Source organism: Dipodomys spectabilis, unplaced genomic scaffold (genome assembly GCF_019054845.1).
Source record: "Dipodomys spectabilis isolate Male_0828 unplaced genomic scaffold, ASM1905484v1 ptg000360l, whole genome shotgun sequence".
Classification (NCBI taxonomy): Eukaryota; Metazoa; Chordata; class Mammalia; order Rodentia; family Heteromyidae; genus Dipodomys; species Dipodomys spectabilis.
This window is the reverse complement of record NW_024871037.1, coordinates 1,547,729-1,566,598: the sequence shown is the minus strand read 5'-3', so window position 1 is coordinate 1,566,598 and position 18,870 is coordinate 1,547,729. Positions and strand designations below refer to the sequence as shown.

The following is an 18,870-nucleotide window of genomic DNA, read 5'->3' as shown; positions in this document are numbered from 1 at the left end:
CTTACCATGCTTAAACATCAACTTGCTTATTTCACTTGAAAACTTTGCTTCTCTGGTTTGAATAATGACTTTCATGTCTGGGTTTGTGGCAGGTACCAGTACTTGTTGGTACTTTCTGGATAGCTGTCGGGAATTGTTTTCACTTGGTAGCTTAAATAGAACTATTTCCAAATTAACAGATCGGTTGTATACTGTAAGGAGTCACCAGTACTGCTCGTTGATTGCAGGAAGGTTAGTGGATGTGTTCTGTGAGAGACAAGGAACCCTAAGAGTTGCTTCTACCTCAGGTCTAGTGTTGTTTTATGTGCTGGTACTGGGGCTTGCACTCATGGCCCTGAGTACTGTCCCGCAACCCTTCTGCTCTAGGCTGATGCTTTACCACTTGAGCATCTCTAATTCCAGCTTGGCTTTGAACCATGATCCTCAGGTCGCAGCTTCCTGAGTTGAGTAGCAAGGATTATAGGCATGAGCCAGGGCCTGGCTGTTGTCCCTGAGCTTTTGTACTCTGCCATTTGAGCCACGGCTCCACTTCAGCATTTTGGTGGTTGGTTTTAGATTAGAGTCTCATGGACTTTCCTGCCTGGGATGACTTTTTTTTTTTTTTTTTTGGTCCAGTCGTGGGGCCTGAACTCTGGGCCTGGGTGCTGTCCCTCAGCTCTTCAGCTCAAGGCTAGCGCTCTACCACTTGAGCCACAGCGCCACTTCCGGCTTTTTTCTTTTTGTTTATGTGGTGCTGAGGAATCGAACCCAGGGCCTTGAGCATGCAAGGCAAGCGCTCTACCACTGAGCCACTTTCCCAGCCCCCCGGGATGACTCTTAACCACAGTCCTCGAAGCTCAGCTTTCTGAGCAGCTAGAATTTACAAGTATGAGCCACCAGTGCCCGGCTAAGCATTAATTTTTCTGTGCCAAAGATCTTGGGGCTTGAACTCAGGGCCCAGTGTTGTCCTTGAGCCATGACTCCTCTTCAGCATTTTGGGATTAAGAGTCTCATGGACTTTCTTGCCCAGGCTGGCTTTGAACCATAATCCTCGAACCTCAGCCTTCTGAGTAGCTAGGATTACAGGTATGAACCATTGGTGTGGCACGTAAGCAATTTAAAAATTAAGAACCACAGAGTAAATGGATGCTTTGCTGGGTGTGACGGAGTGCTAGAGTGCAAAGGTCGAGGTTCTCTGTTCCCACAAGTTGGTAACAGCTCTGGACTTGACTACCTCCCCCATCATCTTCGGAGAGATGCGCCGGGCAGGCAGAGAGAACAGTTCTTTACACCCCCGGCAGGTGGCAGTGCAGCACAGCGCCTCACAGCGCCTGCTGACAAGGCCCACTCCATGCTCCCAGACCCTCCTGTTTCCTTCCTGTTAGGTAAAGTAAATAGGTAGGTTTAATCAGGTAGCCGATAAAGAGAACACCACGCAGTGTGCAGGCAAGGAATAGGAGTTTATTTTCACCTAACTGCTGCCCCCACTGTACCTGGTGGAGAAGCTAGCTTGACTGAAAAGGGGCCAGAGGGCTGTTTAGCCCCGCCTTGACCAGGGAAGGGTCTGGGGAGAGGGTGTGGCCAGGTAGGGGAAGCTGTGGACCACTTGATGCGGATGTGACCTCAGAGCCTGGGACCTTCCCACATTCTGATGGGAGGCGTGACCGGGGTGGCCCAGAATGTGACTTTGGGAGGGGGAGATGACTGCCTCCAGGTGTGCCAGTTACCTAGGTGACACAGATACTTGGCGGAGACTTAGCCAAGAGGAGGGAGGAATCTGCCTCACCTTCCCAGTTTTCTTCTCTTAGTGCTTTCAATATGCCTAGTGGGGGGCTGGGAAGGTGGCTCAGTGGTAGAGCGCTTGCCTTGCATGCCTGAGGCCCTGGGTTCGATTCCTCAGCACCACATAAGCAAAAAGAAAAAAGCCGGAAGTGGTGCTGTGGCTCAAGTGGTAGAGCGCTAGCCTTGAGCTGAAGAGCTGAGGGACAGTGCCCAGGCCCAGAGTTCAGGCCCCACGACCGGACCCTCCCCCCCAAAAAAAAATGCCTAGTGGTTTCCAGCGTTTCTGATGACCTCTACGAGCGATGTTGTGCATCATCTCTGTGTGTGATGGATTTCCTGTGTTGCTTTCAACATGTTTCTCTTGGTCTTTGACGCTTGATTTATTATAACTGTGCCCGTGGTTGGTCTCTGAGTTCATCCTACTCGGAATTCATTGCTTTGCTTGGATGTTTGTATTCATGTCTTTCATCAAATTTGGGAAGGTTTTCACTATTATTTCTTTCACTTGTCTGCCTTTCTCTTCTCTTTAGGTACTTCCACAGTGTGTATGTGTTGGTCCAGTTGAAGTTACATCACAGGAGCTCTTTCACTTTTTAATCTTCATTTTCTTTCTGTTCCTCAGACAATAATTCTTATTGCCTGCTGAATGCTGGTGGCTCACGCCTGTCTTCCTAACCACACAGGGGGCTGAGATTTGAGGATCGCAGTTCAAAGCTAGCCCCTGTAGGAAAGTCCATGAGACTCTTATCTCTAATTAACCAGCAATAAGCTGTAAGGGGGCTGGGAATGTGGCTTAATGGTAGAGTGCTTGCCTAGCATGCATGAAGTTCTGGTTTTGATTCTTCAGTATCGCATACACAGAAAAAAACCAGAGGTTGTCCTGTGGCTCAAGTGGTAAAGTCCTACCTTGAGCAAAAGAAGCTCAGGGACAGTGCCCAGGCCCTGAGTTCAAGTCCCAGGACCGGAAAAAAAAAAATCAGAAGTGAAGCTGTGGCTAAAGTAGTAGAGAAACCAGCCTAGAATGAACAAAGCCAAGTGAGAGAGTGAGGCCCTGAGTTCCAGTCTAATAAGCACTGGTGCACACAGAATTTTCATTGCCTATGTTCAGATTTGCTGATGCTTTTTCTGTCTGCTCAAATCTGCATTTGAATCCCTCTAGTGATTTCTTTAAAAAATCATAACTATTGTGCATTTCAGCTCCAGATTTGTCTCTTTGAGGATTTTCTATCTCTTGTATTTTCTCCTTTTTGTGTGTGCATGTCCTGCAGGCTTGAACTCAGGCCTGAGCACTGTCCCTGAGCTCTTTGTTGCTCAAGGCTAGTGCTACCACTTGAGCCATAGCTTCACTTCTGACTTTTTGGTGGTTAATTGGAGATAAGAATCCCATGAGCTTTCTTGCCCAGACTTGGCTTTGAACCACAATCTTTAGATCTCAGCTATCTTAAGTAGCTATGATGTTAGGGTGTAAGGCCCTGGTGCCCAGCAAGGAAACTTGTTTTAAAGTTTTTGTCTAATAGATCCTCTATCTGGTTTTTCTCAGGGATGGTTTTTGTCAGAGCGTTTGTTTGTATGCTGTATAATCTTTTTGTTGGTGAAAACTGAGCATTTGAATCTAATGATGGAAATGAGAGGGGCTGGGAAGGTGGCTCAGAGGTAGAGTGCTTGCCTTGCATACATGAGGCCCTGGGTTCGATTCCTCAGCACCACATGATCCTCCTTCTTCCCTGGTGTTGGATGGTTCTTTCCTTTGTTTTTCTGACTGTTGTAGGCTGCTTCTGTGCCAGCCAGCCTTGATGTCACCTTTAGGTCTTCTCAGATCCTCCACTTCCCTTTGGGTATGCCCGATTACTTTCTAACCTCCCCTGTAGGAAGTGGCCACTTTTGGATGTCCTAATATTGATATATTATGTGGCTCCCAAAGAGGAAAGTGGGGCATGTCACTTCCTTTAACTGGAAGTGACTCAGCTGGAGTCTGGGGCTACAGTGGAGGGGGAGGGGCAGCCATCAAGGGGACCCTTAAGAGCCAAGGTGTATTTTTGGAGGGTAAGCCTCCTTTTCTGCCCACCGTGGTTCCCACAGCTGCTTGCCTGGTGCGAGGAGTGGGGAGCAGGTGGCTGCTACTGTAGAGGAGCTGAAATGCACTGAAATGAACCCTACTGTACTGTCCCGCTTCCCTGGGAAGTTGAGGGCCTTGGGTGTTTAGTAGACTCCCCAGTTCCTGCTGGCGCAGTTGTGCAGGTGGGGAGACACAGTCTATTTTGCCTCTTCCTCCACCATCTTCCTGCAATTGGCAGGATTGAATGTTAATGAGAGTTGATGGAATAATTGGAGAACTAATGAGTTAATGGTAATCTGCTGTGAGGCAGATCCTCTGCGGTGAGGGCCCGGCGCCCCCTGCAGGACAGCCGCGTCCGGTGCAGAGTAGCACCTTCACTCCATTGCTAGAGGAGCAGGGGAAATTGCCACCTTCCCTGCCCGGAGCTGGAACTCAGGTGGCTCTGAGGATGGAACCAAATGAACCAGGGCAGGGAGCTGGCCAGGGTGCACTCTCCCAGCTTGCTTTCCTGTTCCTCTACTCTGGGAGCTAGGCCAGGCCGGGATCCTTGGGGAGAGGCTGTGGGCTGGTGTGTCTGACCTGGAGGAGGGGCTGCTTTCATTGTTCCCCAAGGAAGCTTTTTAAAAGAAATGCAAGCCACTGATTTTTGTGAATATAAACAGTGTGTGGCTAGACATCGAACGTGTTATTTGAGTCTTTACTGGTTCAGGAGATGGCTCTAATTTGTACGGTGGATTGGTTTAAAGAATGTCTATTGTAGGCCGGGTGCTGGTGGCTCATGCCTGTCATCCTAGCTAGTCAGGAGGCTGAGATCTGAGGATCGAGGTTCAAAGCCAGCCTAGGCAGGAAAGTCTGAGACTCTGATCTCCAATAAACTACCAGAAAACCAGAAGTGGTACTGTGGCTCAAGTGGTAGAGCGCTTGCCTTGAGCTGAAGAGCTGAGGGACAGCGCCAGGCCCAGAGTTGGTCGTGGGACCAACCAAAAAAAGAAAAAAGAAAAGTGCTTGTTATAAGTGGGATTTGAATATGGCAGAGATCATAGAGATCATGGTAAGGATGGTTCAATCTTTGTAGTCCTGGCCTGTGAGACAGAGGTGGTTGTGCAGCTGTGACATACCTTACTATAGGTGAGTCTCTTGTATAAAGAGGAGATTGGGCTTACAGGGAGCTCCATCTCCTGAGACACTGCCTCTCCTCAGACACCAGAATAGGCCAGTGCCAGCTGTCTGCTCCACTGTCTGCTCCCACAGAGCAAGTGTTGTGGTACACATCTGTAATCCCTATTCCTTGGGAGGCAGAGATGGGAGGATTGCAGTTGAAGAGGATCCTGGGAAAAAAAGTTAGCAAGACTCCCTATCTCAGCCAAAGGGAGCCGTGGTGGTGTGTGCCTGTAATCACAGCTTTGTAGAATCCTGTTCTGACACTGGCCCAAAGCAAGAGTCCTTTTGACAGTATCCTGGTTGGAAGCCCAAGTGGAGCTCCTAATTGGGTGTCTTGCAAGAAGCCCCCCCCCCCCCGCCCCCCCCATGGTCCTGGAGATTGAGCTCAGGGCATGTGGTAATAGGCACTCTGCCATTCATAGCACACCTCCAACCCTTCTTTCCTTTAGTTGTTTTCAGTATTACTTTTTTGCGTGTGGCTATCCTGAGATCACCATCCTCTCTTTGTTGTTGTTGTTGGTCCTGGGGCTTGAACTCGGCCTGGGCGCTGTCCCTCAGCTCTTCAGCTCAAGGTGAGCGCTCTACCACTTGAGCCACAGCGCCACTTCCGGTTTTCTGGTGGTTCATTGGAGAGAAAAGTCTCATGCCCTTTCATGCCGGGGCTGGCTTTGAACCACGATCCTCAGATCTCAGCCTTCTGAGTAGCTAGGATGACAGGTGTGAGCCACCAGCGCCCAGCTTGGTCTACATTTCTATGCGCATGTCATATTATGATTTTATAGCACTGAGATGGTACCATCCTTTGTGACATGCCCTTTGGCCTAACCCTATATCAGGACCCACAAGAGGTGTGCCTTTACTTGGTGCCGCTGCAGTGCATGCTCGTGTGTGGCTCTTGCTGTCATTTGTTTCAATAACCCTCTCTAATGGAAAGTGGGGTGGCATCTGGTGTTCAATGCTGGCGCACGTCCAAACAAATATTTTCCTCGATGTCTATTGCTTTATCAATTAGGTCTTATTTTTAGATGCAGAACTGTTGAGTCAGAAGTTAGGTAGAGTAAGCATTTTCGAGCATGTTCCATGCCGCCAGCCTTGGGTGCTGTTTGGGGGGGAGGGGCGTGGGTATCGCCAAGGGGTGGGCTGTCGTGGGGTCTCGTGGTGAGCAGGCCTGCTCTCCCTTTGTCCCGGCCCCCCTACCCCCATGGTGGCAGCCAGTTTCTCCCTCTGTGCCCCCAGAATGCTGTGCGCGTGCCCCGGGACTTCGAGGGCTGCAGTGTCCTTCGCAAGTACCTCGGCCAGCTCCACTACCTGCAGAGCCGGGTGCCCATGGGTGCAGGCCAGGAAGCGGCCGTTCCCGTCACCTGGTAAGAGCAGGGCAGGTGGGAAGCCCAGAACCTGCGGGGTGTCCGAGGCCTGGGGATCCTCTTCGGGACTTGCTGCATGGGATGAGGAGTAGGGTCTCCCGGGGCCTCTCCTCACCCCGATCCCCCCCCTGGCCTGGCCTCGGGTCCCCGCCAGCCCCCACTCCAGTGACAGCACTGTGTCTGCAGGACAGAGATCTTCTCCGGCAAGTCCGTGGCCCATGAGGACATGAAGTACGAGCAGGCCTGCATTCTCTATAACCTCGGTGAGCCCCCCCAAGGCTGTGAGCTTTGTGGGGGGGGTACTCCTGCGTGTGTGGCCTTTCTGGCCATACCACAGTTCTGCTGTTTGCCCGGTGCCGGGGAGAGACTCCACTGCCCGCCCGCCCGCCACCCAGTTGTCTTGTGTGACCCCCCCCCCCCCCCCACACACACACAGCAGGCCTTTGGCTTTAGCTGGCTCTGGTAGTAGGAGGAGACCATGGAGGTCCCCTTTCCCTCCCCCCCTCCCCCTGCCCCGCACGCATTCCCACCTCTGCCTGGTGTCCTTAGACTCCCTGTCCACTTCTCGCCTGTTGTCCCTACTGGGGGACACGAGGAGCGCACCCCCCCCCCCTCCAGGCCCAGGCTCCCCTAACTCCGTGTCCTCTATCCCCAGGTGCGCTGCATTCCATGCTGGGGGCCATGGACAAGCGGGTGTCGGAGGAGGTAAGGCGAGGGGCCGTGGGGGAGGAGGGGGACCAGCTGGGCAGGGTGCAGAACGGCCTCCACCACCCGCTTCACAGCTGCAGCTCCCCGCTTTGCCCCCGCTCCCAGGGAATGAAGGTGTCCTGCACCCACTTCCAGTGCGCAGCCGGAGCCTTCGCCTACCTGCGGGAGCACTTCCCGCAGGCCTACAGCGTGGACATGAGCCGCCAGATCCTCACGCTCAACGTCAACCTCATGCTGGTGAGGCGCGTGCCCTGGTTAGCGCTTAAATTGAGCGGAGGTGCCAAGATGGCGGAGGGAGGGGCAGCTAGGATCCTGGATCCTGGAGAGCCATGACAGGAGGTCTTGGGATTGCTTTTTGAGCCCCCGGGGGATCAGGTGCTGGGTATCGGGCGAAGGGGATCCCTCCCCACCCCCAGGAAGGAGAGAGCAAGGGACCGACCTGCCTGTCTTCCCCAGGGCCAGGCCCAGGAGTGCCTGCTGGAGAAGTCCATGCTGGACAACAGGAAGAGCTTCCTAGTGGCCCGCATCAGTGCGCAGGTAGGGATGGGGGGCTCAGGGAAGCCCGACCTCTGCCCTGCCCCCTCCGCTCACCCCATGTCCACTCCCAGGTGGTGGATTACTACAAGGAGGCCTGCCGGGCCCTGGAGAACCCTGACACGGCCTCGCTGCTGGGCCGCATCCAGAAGGACTGGAAGAAGCTGGTGCAGATGAAGATCTACTACTTCGCGGCGGTGGCTCATGTGAGCGGCCTGGCTCAGAGGCGGTGCGGTCGTGGCTGTGGCCGTGGCCTGGACCGGTCCTGATGCCCTCTCTTCTTCTTTTCCCAGCTGCACATGGGGAAGCAGGCTGAGGAGCAGCAGAAGTTTGGGGAACAGGTGATTAGGGTGTGGCAACGGCAACGGGGTACTCCCCCTTTCGAGATCTGGGGGTCCTGTTCCCCCCAAGATGGGAGGGGGTGTTCCCAGGTTCATTTCCCCTGTCCCTGCCATCACGCTGCTGTCTGTCTCCCCCTAGGTCCCTGAGCAGCCCTTATCCCTAGGGGTCTCCACAGAGCAGGGCTGTGTAGAGCTGTGAGCCAGGAGGTCCCCTTGGTCACCCTTGGCTCCACTGGCATCTGCCACCTGGGTGTCTTCTGGTGGGTCACCTGGTGGCCAGGCAGGAAAGGACTGAGCAGGCTTTGTCCTCCACAGGTGGCCTACTTCCAGAGTGCTCTGGACAAGCTTAATGAAGCCATCAAGTTGGCTAAGGTAAAGCTAGGGAGACCTGGCTCCCCTTCAGCCCCGGGGCAGAGCCGGCGAGGGGAGCAGAGCCCTGGGTCCTGGCATTGGCCGAGCCCCATTCCTCTCTGTCCCACAGGGCCAGCCGGACACCGTACAGGACGCACTTCGCTTTGCCATGGACGTCATCGGAGGAAAGTGAGTGAGGGCAGCGGCTTCCCCCCACCCCCTGCACTCTTGGCAGGAAGCCACCCATGCAGTGTCTGACCTCCATATTCTTGTCCCCCCCACCCTGGACCACCAGGTACAATTCTGCCAAGAAGGACAACGACTTCATCTACCACGAAGCTGTGCCGGCGCTGGACACCCTGCAGCCTGTGAAAGGTTCTGAGGCTGGGGACAGGCGGGGAAGGAAGATGGGGCTGAGATAGGAGGAGGCTGGGGGTGGGGGGAAGGCATCTCTGCGTGGGTCTGACTCTCTGCAATTCTTCCCCTCTACGCACACACCAGGAGCCCCCTTGGTAAAGCCCTTGCCAGTGAACCCCACAGATCCGGCTGTTACGGGTCCTGACATCTTCGCCAAACTGGTGCCCATGGCTGCGCACGAGGCGTCCTCCCTGTACAGGTGGGTCACAGCGCCGCTCCCACCTTTGCGTGTCGGCGCGGCGCGGGGCGTCTCAAGATGGGGTCTCCACCAGCCGCTCTGTCCCCCCAGCGAGGAGAAGGCCAAGCTGCTGCGGGAAATGATGGCCAAGATCGAGGACAAGAACGAGGTCCTAGAGTAAGTTGGGGGCTCAGCCCCATCCACGCGGGGTGACCTCCACCCTCAGCTCCGATGGCTGCGCCGGTGAGGGGGTGCGGGAGGCCTGTCTGCCCCACTCTTCGCAACAGTCTGTGGGTGTGGGTGGGAGTGATGTTGCTGAGACCTCTCAAGACCTAGTTCAGCGGAGGGGCGCCTGGCACTAAGGGGGGAGCAGCCAGCACCTCCCGGTTCTGTTACCCCACAGCCAGTTCATGGATTCGATGCAGCTGGACCCCGAGACGGTGGACAACCTGGACACGTACGCACACATCCCGCCACAGCTCATGGAGAAGTGCGCGGCGCTCAGTGTCAGGCCAGACACGGTCAAGAACCTCGTGCAGTCCATGCAGGGTGAGCCAGGCCCAGAGCAGGCGAGACGCCCCTCTGTGCCCCTGGGTGCGGGGACCCCCCCCCAGGTCAGCCTGACTCAGGGGTTGCCCCCCAATGCTCTCCCCTCCCCCTCCAGTGCTGTCGGGTGTGTTCACGGACGTGGAGGCCTCCCTGAAGGACATCAGGGACCTGCTGGAGGAGGATGAGCGGCAAGAGCAGAAGCTGCACGAGGCCACGGGCCAGGCTGGGGTGAGCCCGGCCGCCGCCAAGGCCGAGCTGGCTGAGGTGCGGCGCGAGTGGGCCAAGTACATGGAGGTGCACGAGAAGGCGTCCTTCACCAACAGCGAGCTGCACCGCGCCATGAACCTGCACGTGGGCAACCTGCGTCTGCTCAGCGGGCCGCTGGACCAAGTGAGGGCCGCGCTGCCCACGCCAGCCCTGACCCCAGGTGAGCCCTGCTGCCGCTGCCGCCCCCTGGCGGGGAGGCCAAGAGCTGGAATTGTTCCCCCGCCTCGCTGACCGCTGCTGCCCCCTAGAGGACAAGGCGGTGCTGCAAAACCTGAAGCGTATCCTGGCCAAGGTGCAGGAGATGCGGGACCAGCGTGTGTCTCTGGAGCAGCAGCTGCGGGAGCTCATCCAGAAGGACGACATCACCGCCTCTCTGGTCACCACTGACCACTCAGAGATGAAGGTGGGTGGGCTGGGCGGGAGGGGGCAGGAGGAGGGCCCTGCTCTGGGCTTTGGAAGCAGATGCGCTGAGTGTACCCCCCTCCTTCCCCTGTCCCCCATCCGCCCGTCTCCCCGGTAGAAGCTGTTCGAGGAACAGCTGAAGAAGTACGACCAGCTGAAGGTGTACCTGGAGCAGAACCTGGCCGCGCAGGACAACGTGCTCCGAGCGCTCACCGAGGCCAACGTCCAGTACGCCGCCGTGCGGCGGCTGCTTGGCGAACTGGACCAAAAGTCAGTGCCGGCCGTGCCCTTTGCGCCCTTCACCCCCTCGCCCCATGGCTCGCCTGACCTCAGCCCTGCCTCCCGCCACAGGTGGAACTCCACCCTGCAGACGCTGGTGGCCTCCTACGAGGCCTACGAGGACCTCATGAAGAAGTCCCAGGAGGGCAAGGACTTCTACGCCGACCTGGAGAGCAAGGTGGCCGCCCTGCTGGAGCGCGCGCAGGGCACCTGCAGGGCGCGGGAGGCCGCCCGCCAGCAGCTGCTCGAGAGGTGCGTGTGCGCGCGCGCATGCGTGCCCGGGGGCTGGGCACCCCGGGGGCCCCGCCCGAGCCCGCACGGCTGCTGGGTGGACACTGGCTGACCTCTCGGCGGGCCTGTCCTCCAGGGAGCTGAAGAAAAAGCCGCCACCTCGGCCCACGGCCCCCAAGCCGCTGCTGCCCCGCAGGGAGGACGGGGAGCCGGGGGAGCCCGGGGAGCCGGCAGAGGAGCTGCGCAGCCTGCCCCCAGACATGGCGACCGGCCCGCGCCCCCCAGACGCTTTCCTGGGGGCCGCCCCCGCCCCCGGCCCGCCCCAGCTCCACTTCCCTTCGGGCCCCTTCCCCAGCTCGGCCGGCGCGGCGCCCAGCTACCTCCCAGCCCCCGCCCCGGGCGCCTACGCGGGCCCCGCCGCCCTGATGCCGCCCAGAGCCCCCGGCCCCCCGGGTCCCCCCGGCGTGCTCGGGCCCGCCCTCTTCCCGGCCCCCGCCTACGCCCCCGAGCTGGGCCTGGCGCCGCAGTCCTCCCCGCAGCACGCGCTGGTGAGCGGGCCCTACGGGGCCGTGCGGGCCGCCCCGGCCGCGGGGCTCCCCTCCGCCCCGCCCACCCAGTTCCCCGCCACCACCACGGTGGACAGCGTGCAGGCCCCCATCTCCAGCCACGCGGCGCCCCGCGCCGGGCCCCCCCAGCCCTGCTTCCCGGGGCCCCCGCCCTACGCCTACCCCGCGGGCGGCAAGCCGCTGGCCGCGCCGGTGGGGCCGCCCCACTTCCCCCCCGCCGCGCCCCCCAGCTTCCCCGCCGCCGGGGCCCGGCCCCCGGCGCCCCCTCCGCAGGCCTTCGCGCCCCCCGCAGCACCCCCTGCCCTTCCAGCACCCCCACCTCTTCCCGCCTCAGGCCCCCGCGCTCCTCCCGCCGCAGCCGGGGCCCTACCGCTTCCCCCCGCAGCCGCCGCTCCCCCCCGCAGCTGGTCTACCCGGGCCCCGAGCCGCCGCCGCCCGCGGGGCCGCTGCCCTTCCCCAGCCCGCCGCCGCCGCACCCCGCGCTGCCCTACTGCCCCGCGCCCGCCCCGCGGCCCCCGGGGCCGCCGCCCCCCGCGCTGGCCCTGCGGGGGCCCCCGCCGGCCGCCCAGCCCAGCCCCGGGCCCCGCCTGGTGCCCTCGCCCGCCCCGTCCCCCGGCCCGGGCCCCGGCGCCGGGAGCCCCCGGACCCCCGCGGCCGAGCCGCCGCCCCCGCCGCCCCCGCCCTGCGCGCGCCGGGGCCCCGCGGCCGCCGACCTGCTGTCGTCCAGCCCCGAGAGCCAGCCCGGCGGGGCGCCGCCCCCGGGCGCCGGGCAGCCGCTGCTGCAGCCCACCAAGGTGGACGCGGCCGAGGGCCGCCGGCCGCAGGCGCTGCGGCTGATCGAGCGCGACCCCTACGAGCGGCCCGAGCGGCTGCGGCGGCTGCAGCAGGAGCTGGACGCCTTCCGCGGCCAGCTGGGCGACGCGGCCGCGCTGGACGCCGCCTGGCGCGAGCTGCAGGAGGCGCAGGAGCTGGACGCGCGCGGCCGCTCCATCGCCATCGCGCGCTGCTACTCGCTCAAGAACCGCCACCAGGACGTGATGCCCTACGACGGCAACCGCGTGGTGCTGCGCTCGGGCAAGGACGACTACATCAACGCCAGCTGCGTGCAGGGCCTCTCGCCCTACTGCCCGCCGCTCGTGGCCACGCAGGCGCCGCTGCCCGGCACCGCCGCCGACTTCTGGCTCATGGTGCACGAGCAGAAGGTGGCGGTCATCGTCATGCTGGTGTCCGAGGCCGAGATGGAGAAGGTGGGGGCCGGGCGGGGTGCGGGGGTGCGGGCCGGGGACCCCCATGCCCGGCTCCCCCGGCCCCAACCCTGTGGTTCCTCCGCAGCAAAAGGTGGCGCGCTACTTCCCCACGGAGCGGGGCCAGCCCGTGGTGCACGGCGCGCTGCGCGTGGCGCTGAGCAGCGTCCGCGCCACCGAGACGCACGTGGAGCGCGTGCTCAGCCTGCAGTTCCGGGACCAGAGCCTCACGCGCTCGCTCGTGCACCTGCACTTCCCCACGTGGCCCGAGCTGTGCGTCCCGGGCGGGGGCGGGGCCGGGGGGGTCAGGGTCACCCTCCCTTGCTCATGCGCACTCCCCCTCCCGCAGAGGCCTGCCCGACAGCCCCGGACACCTGCTGCGCTTCATCCAGGAGGTGCACGCGCACTGCCTGCACCAGCGCCCGCTGCACACGCCCGTGGTCGTGCACTGCAGGTAGGGCCCGGCCGGGCCGCCCCTCGCCGGGGGCGCGGTGGGGCGGGGTGCGGAGACCGGGCCCGCTCACTCGCTGTGACCCCCCTTGTCACCCCCAGCTCCGGCGTGGGCCGCACCGGGGCCTTCGCGCTGCTCTACGCGGCGGTGCAGGAGGTGGAGGCGGGGAACGGGATCCCGCAGCTGCCCCAGCTGGTGCGGCGCATGCGCCAGCAGCGGAAGCACATGCTGCAGGAGAAGGTGGGTCCGGGGAGCGGCCGGGCGCGATGGGGTCACCTCGGGCCCCCCGTGCCCGCGCTCACGTCAGGCCCGTCTGCAGCTGCACCTGCGGTTCTGTCACGAGGCGCTGGTGAGGCACGTGGAGCAGCTCCTGCAGCGGCACGGCGTGCCCCCGCCGGGCAGGCCCGCGGCCGGCGGCAACAGCCAGCACAAGGTGAGCCGGCCTCCCCCGCACCCGGCGGGGCGGCGGGCCCCGGGCCCCCAGGGCGCAGCCGCCCCGCGCTCACCGGCTCTGCCTCGGCAGAACCACCTTCCTCAGGACGCGCAGGACCTGGTCCTCGGCGGGGACGTGCCCATCAGCTCCATCCAGGCCACCATCGCCAAGCTCAGCATCCGGCCCCCCGGGGGCTCGGACCCTCCCGCCGCCAGCCCGCCGGGCCCCGCCGAGCCGCCGGGCCTCCCCGCCGCCGGCCTCCCCGAGGCCGCCCCGGCCCTGCCCTCGTCCCCCCCGCCGCTCTCGTCGCCTCTGCCGGAGCTCCCCCAGGCCGAGGAGCAGCCGCCCCTGCCCGAAGCGCCCAGTCTAGGGCCCCCCTCGTCCTCGCTGGAGCTGCTGGCCTCCCTGACCCCCGAGGCCTTCTCCCTGGACAGCTCCCTGCGCGGCAAGCAGCGCATGAGCAAGCAGAACTTCCTGCAGGCGCACAACGGCCAGGGCCTCAAGGCGGCGCGGCCCGGCGACGACCCGCTCAGCCTGCTGGACCCGCTGTGGACGCTCAACAAGACCTGAGCGGCGCACGGGCCGGGGCTCGCCCCGTTCCTGCTGCCCTCGGCCCCGCCGGCCCGCCCGCGCCGCGGGGTGCGCGAGCTGCACGCGGGCCTCGGTCGCCGGACCCGACCATTTTTTTTTTTTTTTCCCCAGCTCTTTGCTATTGAAATAAAAGAGTCTGTGCCGGTCGGTACCTTGACACTGCGCAGCTCTGACGCTGCTGCTTGGGCGCAGTGCGCGTAGCTGAGGGTCTGGTCAAGCCATGTTTGCTTTTTTTTAAAGAAAGTTTACTATTACAAGCAGGATGACAGTTCAGAGGCCGCTGCCCGGAGGTGCATCTGTCCCAGTCCGGGTGTGTCCCCGCGCCGTGCGCCCTCAGTCCAGCTTCTCCAGCACGGAAGGCACATACACCAGGCTGAGCTCACTGCCAAAGTTGCAGACGATGGCGGCATTGTCCAGCACCAGGATCTGGCGGGCAGGCTGGGCCTCGCTGCTCTTCCCCAGGTAGACGGTCTGTAACAGGTCCCCAAAGTTTAGGTCCCAAAAGGAGACGCAGCCTTGGCCACCGGTCACCAGGAGGTTGTCTGCGATGACGCCCAAGCTCGCGCCGCAGCCCAGGTCCTGGAGGTGGGGCCGAAAACAGGGGAGGGGCGTCACTCCGTGCTGAGCCCTCCCCCAGAGCGGGGGCGCCCCGCGCCCTGCCTACCTGCTGGATGGAGTAGAGCTTGATGCCCGTGCTGCGGTCCCAGATGTTGATGAGGTCGTCTAGGCCGCTGCTGATGACGCAGGAGGTGGTACAGGTGAGGGAGGTGACATCCCCACGGTGGGCAAACATATGGCTGACCCGACTGCCGCTCAGCACGTCCCACAGGCAGACGGCTCCGTCTTGTCCTCCGCTGGCCAGCACCATGGTCTGGGGGGGCAGGCTTTTGTCAACAAGGGGCCCCGCTGGCTGGGTGTGGACCCCGCCCTCCGCCTCATCCCCTGCCTTTACCTGGTCGATGTACACAGTTGTGATGGCCCCCGAGTGGCCCTGCAGCGTGAAGAGACAGCACGAGTCCTCCAGACGGAACACCTGGGGGGGAAGGAGGCACAGGCTCCGGTCTCGGGGCTCTCCAAGCTGGCTCTGGGGTCTCCAGCTCCCCGTGGCACCCACACAGTACGCACTCTCAGGGTGTGGTCCTGGCTGCCGGTCACCAGGCGGCCGGCTGCGGCGCGCAGGGCCGTGATGGGCTTCTGGTGCGCGCAGGGCACGGTGTGCGTCAGGTGGCAGAGCACCGCGTCGCTGCCGCCGTACACGGGCGAGGACGGGCAGCTGCCGCGCCCCGGGGTCCCTGAGGACAGGGCGGCTGTGAGGAGCCCGAGGCGGCCCCGGCACCTCCCGCCCTCAGCGCAGACACGGGCCCCCGGGCCCTGACCTCTGAACTGCAGGGGGCTGAGGGCAGTGTGGGTCTCCAGGGAGAAGAAATCCAGGGAACCATTGAGCCGCGCTGCCACGATCCTGGAAGGGAAGATGACGGGGACCCTTAAGCAAGGTGTGGCGGCGGGAACGCGGAGAGGGGCCGCACTAGCCAGAGCGCCCTCCGTGCCTCATGCCTCCTTCGCAAAATTTCAAAAGCGACAAGTTTTTCCAACAGTAGCTGAGGCTCCCCCACAGGGTACAGCCCCCCCCCGTGTTTCATGCCCCCCAACTCCTCTAGCCCCTCCCTCCCTCCCGATGGCCTCGTGTTCACGGATGGGGGACGGGGGGGGGGGGGGTGCTCACCTCTTGTCCAGGAAGACCAGGGCTGTGATGCCCGAAGACACCTCCTCGCTGCTGCAGCACAGCACGCCCTCGATGGCGTCCCACACCTGCAACGCGAGCGAGCGCCAGGCTGAGCGCCTGCCCGCCCGCCGGGGCCCGGGCCGGGGTGGGGAGGAGGGGGCGGGCGCGCACCTCCAGCCGGCCGCTGCTCCGCCCCAGCACGATGAGGCTGCCCTGCAGCTCCAGGCTCCACACGGAGCCGTCGGCGCTGGGCGCCCAGGACAGCGGCGGGGAGCCCTTCTCGGCGGGGCCGCCCTCGTCCTCCGGCGACAGCGGGGGCGCGGGGGAGGGCGGCCGCGGCGCGGGCCCGGGCCCCGCCGCCCGCCCCTCCGGGTACGCGCGCTGCACCAGACGCCCGAAATCGTAGCCCGGAGGGTCCCGGGCGCGGCCGCAGCCCGCGCGGTGCCGGGGCTCGGGCTGAGCGGGCTCCGGGGAGTGCGGCCGGGCCGCGAAGTTGGTGTCGATGAGGCAGCTGAGGTCGGGCTGGTCCCGGAAGCGCGCGGGCGGCGGGGGCCCCGCGGGGCGGTGTCGCAGCGGAGGGCTGTCCCCCAGCTCCTCCAGCCCGGCCCTGTCGCCCTCCGACAGCCGCTCCCAGCTCTCCTGCGTCTCCAGGGCGCTGCCCACGCTGTCCCTGCGCCGCCTGCGGAGGGCGGGGTCAGGGCGGGCCCGGCGGGAGGGGCGGGGCCCGGGGTGTGAACAAGGGGCGGGGTCTCGGGTGATAGGCCGGGATGCGGGTGGGGGCGGGGCCTACCCTGGGCGCGGGATGCGCGTGAGGCAGTCTCCGGTCTGCGCGTCCCACACGCAGACGTGGCCGGCCAGGCAGCAGCTCACCAGCAGCATGCCGTCGCTGGCCAGGCACTCGATGTCCTGGGGGAGGCAGTGAGTGGAACCGGGGCCCCGCCCGCCGCCCCGCCCCGCCGCGCGCGCCCACAACCCCCGCGCGGCTCACCATGAGGTGCCCGCGCAGCACCAGCGGCACGATCTCCGTCTCGGGCGGCGCGTAGCCGTAGTCGTCGCACGGGAGCTCCCCGCGCCGCCGCCGCGCCGGCCCGCCGCTGGGCTGCCCGTAGTTGCGCGGGCAGAGCACCCGGTAGAGGCAGAGCATCAGCAGCACGAGGACGATGCCGGCCGCCAGTCCGAGCGCCGCCACCCTGCGCCGCGTGAACGGGCGTGATCGGGGCGTGACCGGGGCTCCCCGCCCGCCCGCCCGCCCGGCCCCGCATGCCCCGCCGCCGCGCGCCTTACTTGTACAACGTGACATCGCCGTGGGCCGGGGCCCCCCCTGGCCCCAGCGACTCGGCCTCCCAGAGCTCCCCGGGCCGGGGCCCGGGCGCGGCCCACGAGCTGCGGCTGTCCTGGGGGCGCCGCCCCTCCAGGGCCTCCCGGGGGTTCAGGCGCAGAGTGACCGGGATGACGGGCAGCAGGCTGACGTACCTGGGGGGGGACGGGGGCGGGCCTCACCTGGGGGGCGGGCCTCGGGGCCACCGCCCACTCGTGCAACCCGCCCCGCCCACCCCTCGCAGGGGCGTGGCCTGCGGCGGACCCCGCCTACCTCCCCAGCCAGGGCGTGGCCTGTGGCCGACCCCGCCCACCCCTCGCAGGGGCGTGGCCGGCGGCGGACCCCGCCCATCTCCCCAGCCAGGGCGTGGCCTGTGGCCGACCCCGCCCACCCCCGCCAGGGCGAGCCCCGCGCTCACCGCTTGGCCAGCGTGATGTTGTAGTAGCTGAAGAGCGTGGGCCAGTGGCGGAAGGACAGCTTCCTCCACAGCTCCTCGTCCTCGGGCCCCCAGGTGACTTCGGGGACCGGGCCGTCGCCGACGCCCTCCGCCGCGCCGGCACGCTCGGGGGGCCCCCCGGGCAGGGTCTGGTTCTCCGGCAGCTTCGGGGCGTCCGGGGGGAAGATGGCGAAGGCCGGGTCGGCGTGGCGGGCGGGCACGGGCAGCGGCGGCAGCGCGCCGTCGCCCAGCGGGCTCTGCTCCGTCACCTGCGCCGTGAGGTAGGTGCGCAGCCCGGCCGGGTCCGTGTACAGCAGGATGCTGATCCACACCACCGTGCCGGCCTGCGGCGGGACCCGGTGTTAGGGGGCGGGGGACCCCGTGGCGGGGGGGGGGGGGGGGGGGGGGAGGCCCCGTCGGTGGGCAGGCAGGGCGGGGGGGGGGGGGGGGTGTCCCGGCCGCGCATGCGCAGGGCCCGCCGCGTACCATGATGAGGCGCTGGGCGAGGCGGGTGCGGGCCAGGAAGTAGATGACGCGCAGCCGCTTGGGCAGCCGCAGGTTGCGGAAGGAGGACGGCTGCAGCGTGATGGTGTGCGGCGTGGACGGCCGCGCGGCCGGGTGGCGCTCGAAGCGCGCGGGCCGCCCCACGGGCTTGCTGGGCGGCAGGCAGGCCTCGGCGGGCAGCCGCTTGTTCAGGTCCGCCAGCTGCGGGGGGGGGGGGGGGCCCGCGGTCAGCGCGCACCCCGCACCCCCCCCCCCCCCCCCCCCCCGCACAGCGCCCCGCGCACCTCCATGCGGCGGATGTCAATGGACAGGACGGTGGTGAAGAACAGCATCTGGAGGAAGAAGTCAGACACCAGGCCCACGACGGCGAAGAGACAGAACTCCTGGAGACAGGGGGGCGTGAGCGAGGGCCCCCGGCCCCCCGTTCCAGCCGACCCCCCCCAGCTTCCTGGCCGACGCCGCCCTGGACCCACGGCAGAAGAAAGGAAGAAGTGGGAGACCTCGGCCGTCCCTAGGCCCAAGAGGCCAAATGAACTTGCTGAAAGCTTTCCAGCCCTGCAGTGGGTCTCGCGGCCCCTGGCATGGCTGGCGCGGCAACGCAGCCTCTACCAGAACCTGGACAAGTCACAGTGGCGCTAACGGCCAGGACTGCGGGAAATACACAGACACCGGCCTGCAGGCGGGCAGGCAGGGACGCACACGCGCGGCAGGGCCCAGGGCTGGCGGGCCTGGCTGCGCCCCCGGCCCTGTGACTGGGCTGGGGTGCTGGGCACCCTGTGGTGACCCAGCCTGCCCGGCAGGTCACCGCGGCCAGGCACACCCTGTCCTGTGCACAGCCGTGGGCCTTGGCACTGTACCTGGATGGCAGGGACAAGGGTGAAGTAGCCCACAAGGATGATGCCCAGCTCGGTGGCCATGTTCTTCATGATGGACCAGCTCTCACTGCTTAGGCCTGTGGAGGGCGGCACCAGGGCACAGGGGTCAGGGGACCTGCACTGGGGGGGT

At 64.3% G+C, this 18,870-nt stretch overlaps 2 protein-coding genes across 4 annotated transcripts in view; one reads left to right on the top strand and one right to left on the bottom strand.

Annotated features, from left to right (window-relative positions):
* The window catches only part of Ptpn23 (protein tyrosine phosphatase non-receptor type 23), a 30,836-nt gene extending 13,948 nt beyond the window's left edge, over positions 1-16,888 (top strand). Inside the window, 26 exon segments of the mRNA XM_042665865.1 lie at positions 6,215-6,342; positions 6,529-6,605; positions 6,998-7,047; positions 7,156-7,287; positions 7,507-7,587; positions 7,659-7,790; positions 7,878-7,925; positions 8,241-8,297; positions 8,407-8,465; positions 8,572-8,651; positions 8,778-8,892; positions 8,983-9,048; positions 9,275-9,420; positions 9,536-9,847; positions 9,936-10,090; positions 10,208-10,359; positions 10,441-10,620; positions 10,736-11,443; positions 11,445-11,552; positions 11,554-12,412; positions 12,498-12,682; positions 12,759-12,863; positions 12,962-13,100; positions 13,180-13,293; positions 13,384-13,863; positions 16,851-16,888. Coding sequence (XP_042521799.1) covers positions 6,215-6,342; positions 6,529-6,605; positions 6,998-7,047; positions 7,156-7,287; positions 7,507-7,587; positions 7,659-7,790; positions 7,878-7,925; positions 8,241-8,297; positions 8,407-8,465; positions 8,572-8,651; positions 8,778-8,892; positions 8,983-9,048; positions 9,275-9,420; positions 9,536-9,847; positions 9,936-10,090; positions 10,208-10,359; positions 10,441-10,620; positions 10,736-11,443; positions 11,445-11,552; positions 11,554-12,412; positions 12,498-12,682; positions 12,759-12,863; positions 12,962-13,100; positions 13,180-13,293; positions 13,384-13,863 — 4,668 coding nt within the window. The 3' untranslated portion in view covers positions 16,851-16,888.
* LOC122095565 (SREBF chaperone) overlaps positions 14,108-18,870 on the bottom strand; it is a 54,718-nt gene continuing 49,955 nt past the window's right edge. For all 3 annotated transcript variants that reach the window (XM_042665867.1, XM_042665868.1, XM_042665866.1), the window contains exons 10-23: positions 18,723-18,817; positions 18,150-18,248; positions 17,848-18,066; positions 17,344-17,705; positions 16,892-17,080; positions 16,596-16,797; positions 16,398-16,513; positions 15,779-16,286; positions 15,608-15,693; positions 15,261-15,343; positions 15,010-15,176; positions 14,837-14,917; positions 14,549-14,755; positions 14,108-14,463 (exon numbers count right to left, since the gene is read on the bottom strand). In XM_042665867.1, coding sequence (XP_042521801.1) covers positions 14,218-14,463; positions 14,549-14,755; positions 14,837-14,917; positions 15,010-15,176; positions 15,261-15,343; positions 15,608-15,693; positions 15,779-16,286; positions 16,398-16,513; positions 16,596-16,797; positions 16,892-17,080; positions 17,344-17,705; positions 17,848-18,066; positions 18,150-18,248; positions 18,723-18,817 — 2,660 coding nt within the window. In that variant the 3' untranslated portion in view covers positions 14,108-14,217. The remainder of the gene's footprint in view (positions 14,464-14,548; positions 14,756-14,836; positions 14,918-15,009; positions 15,177-15,260; positions 15,344-15,607; positions 15,694-15,778; positions 16,287-16,397; positions 16,514-16,595; positions 16,798-16,891; positions 17,081-17,343; positions 17,706-17,847; positions 18,067-18,149; positions 18,249-18,722; positions 18,818-18,870) is intronic.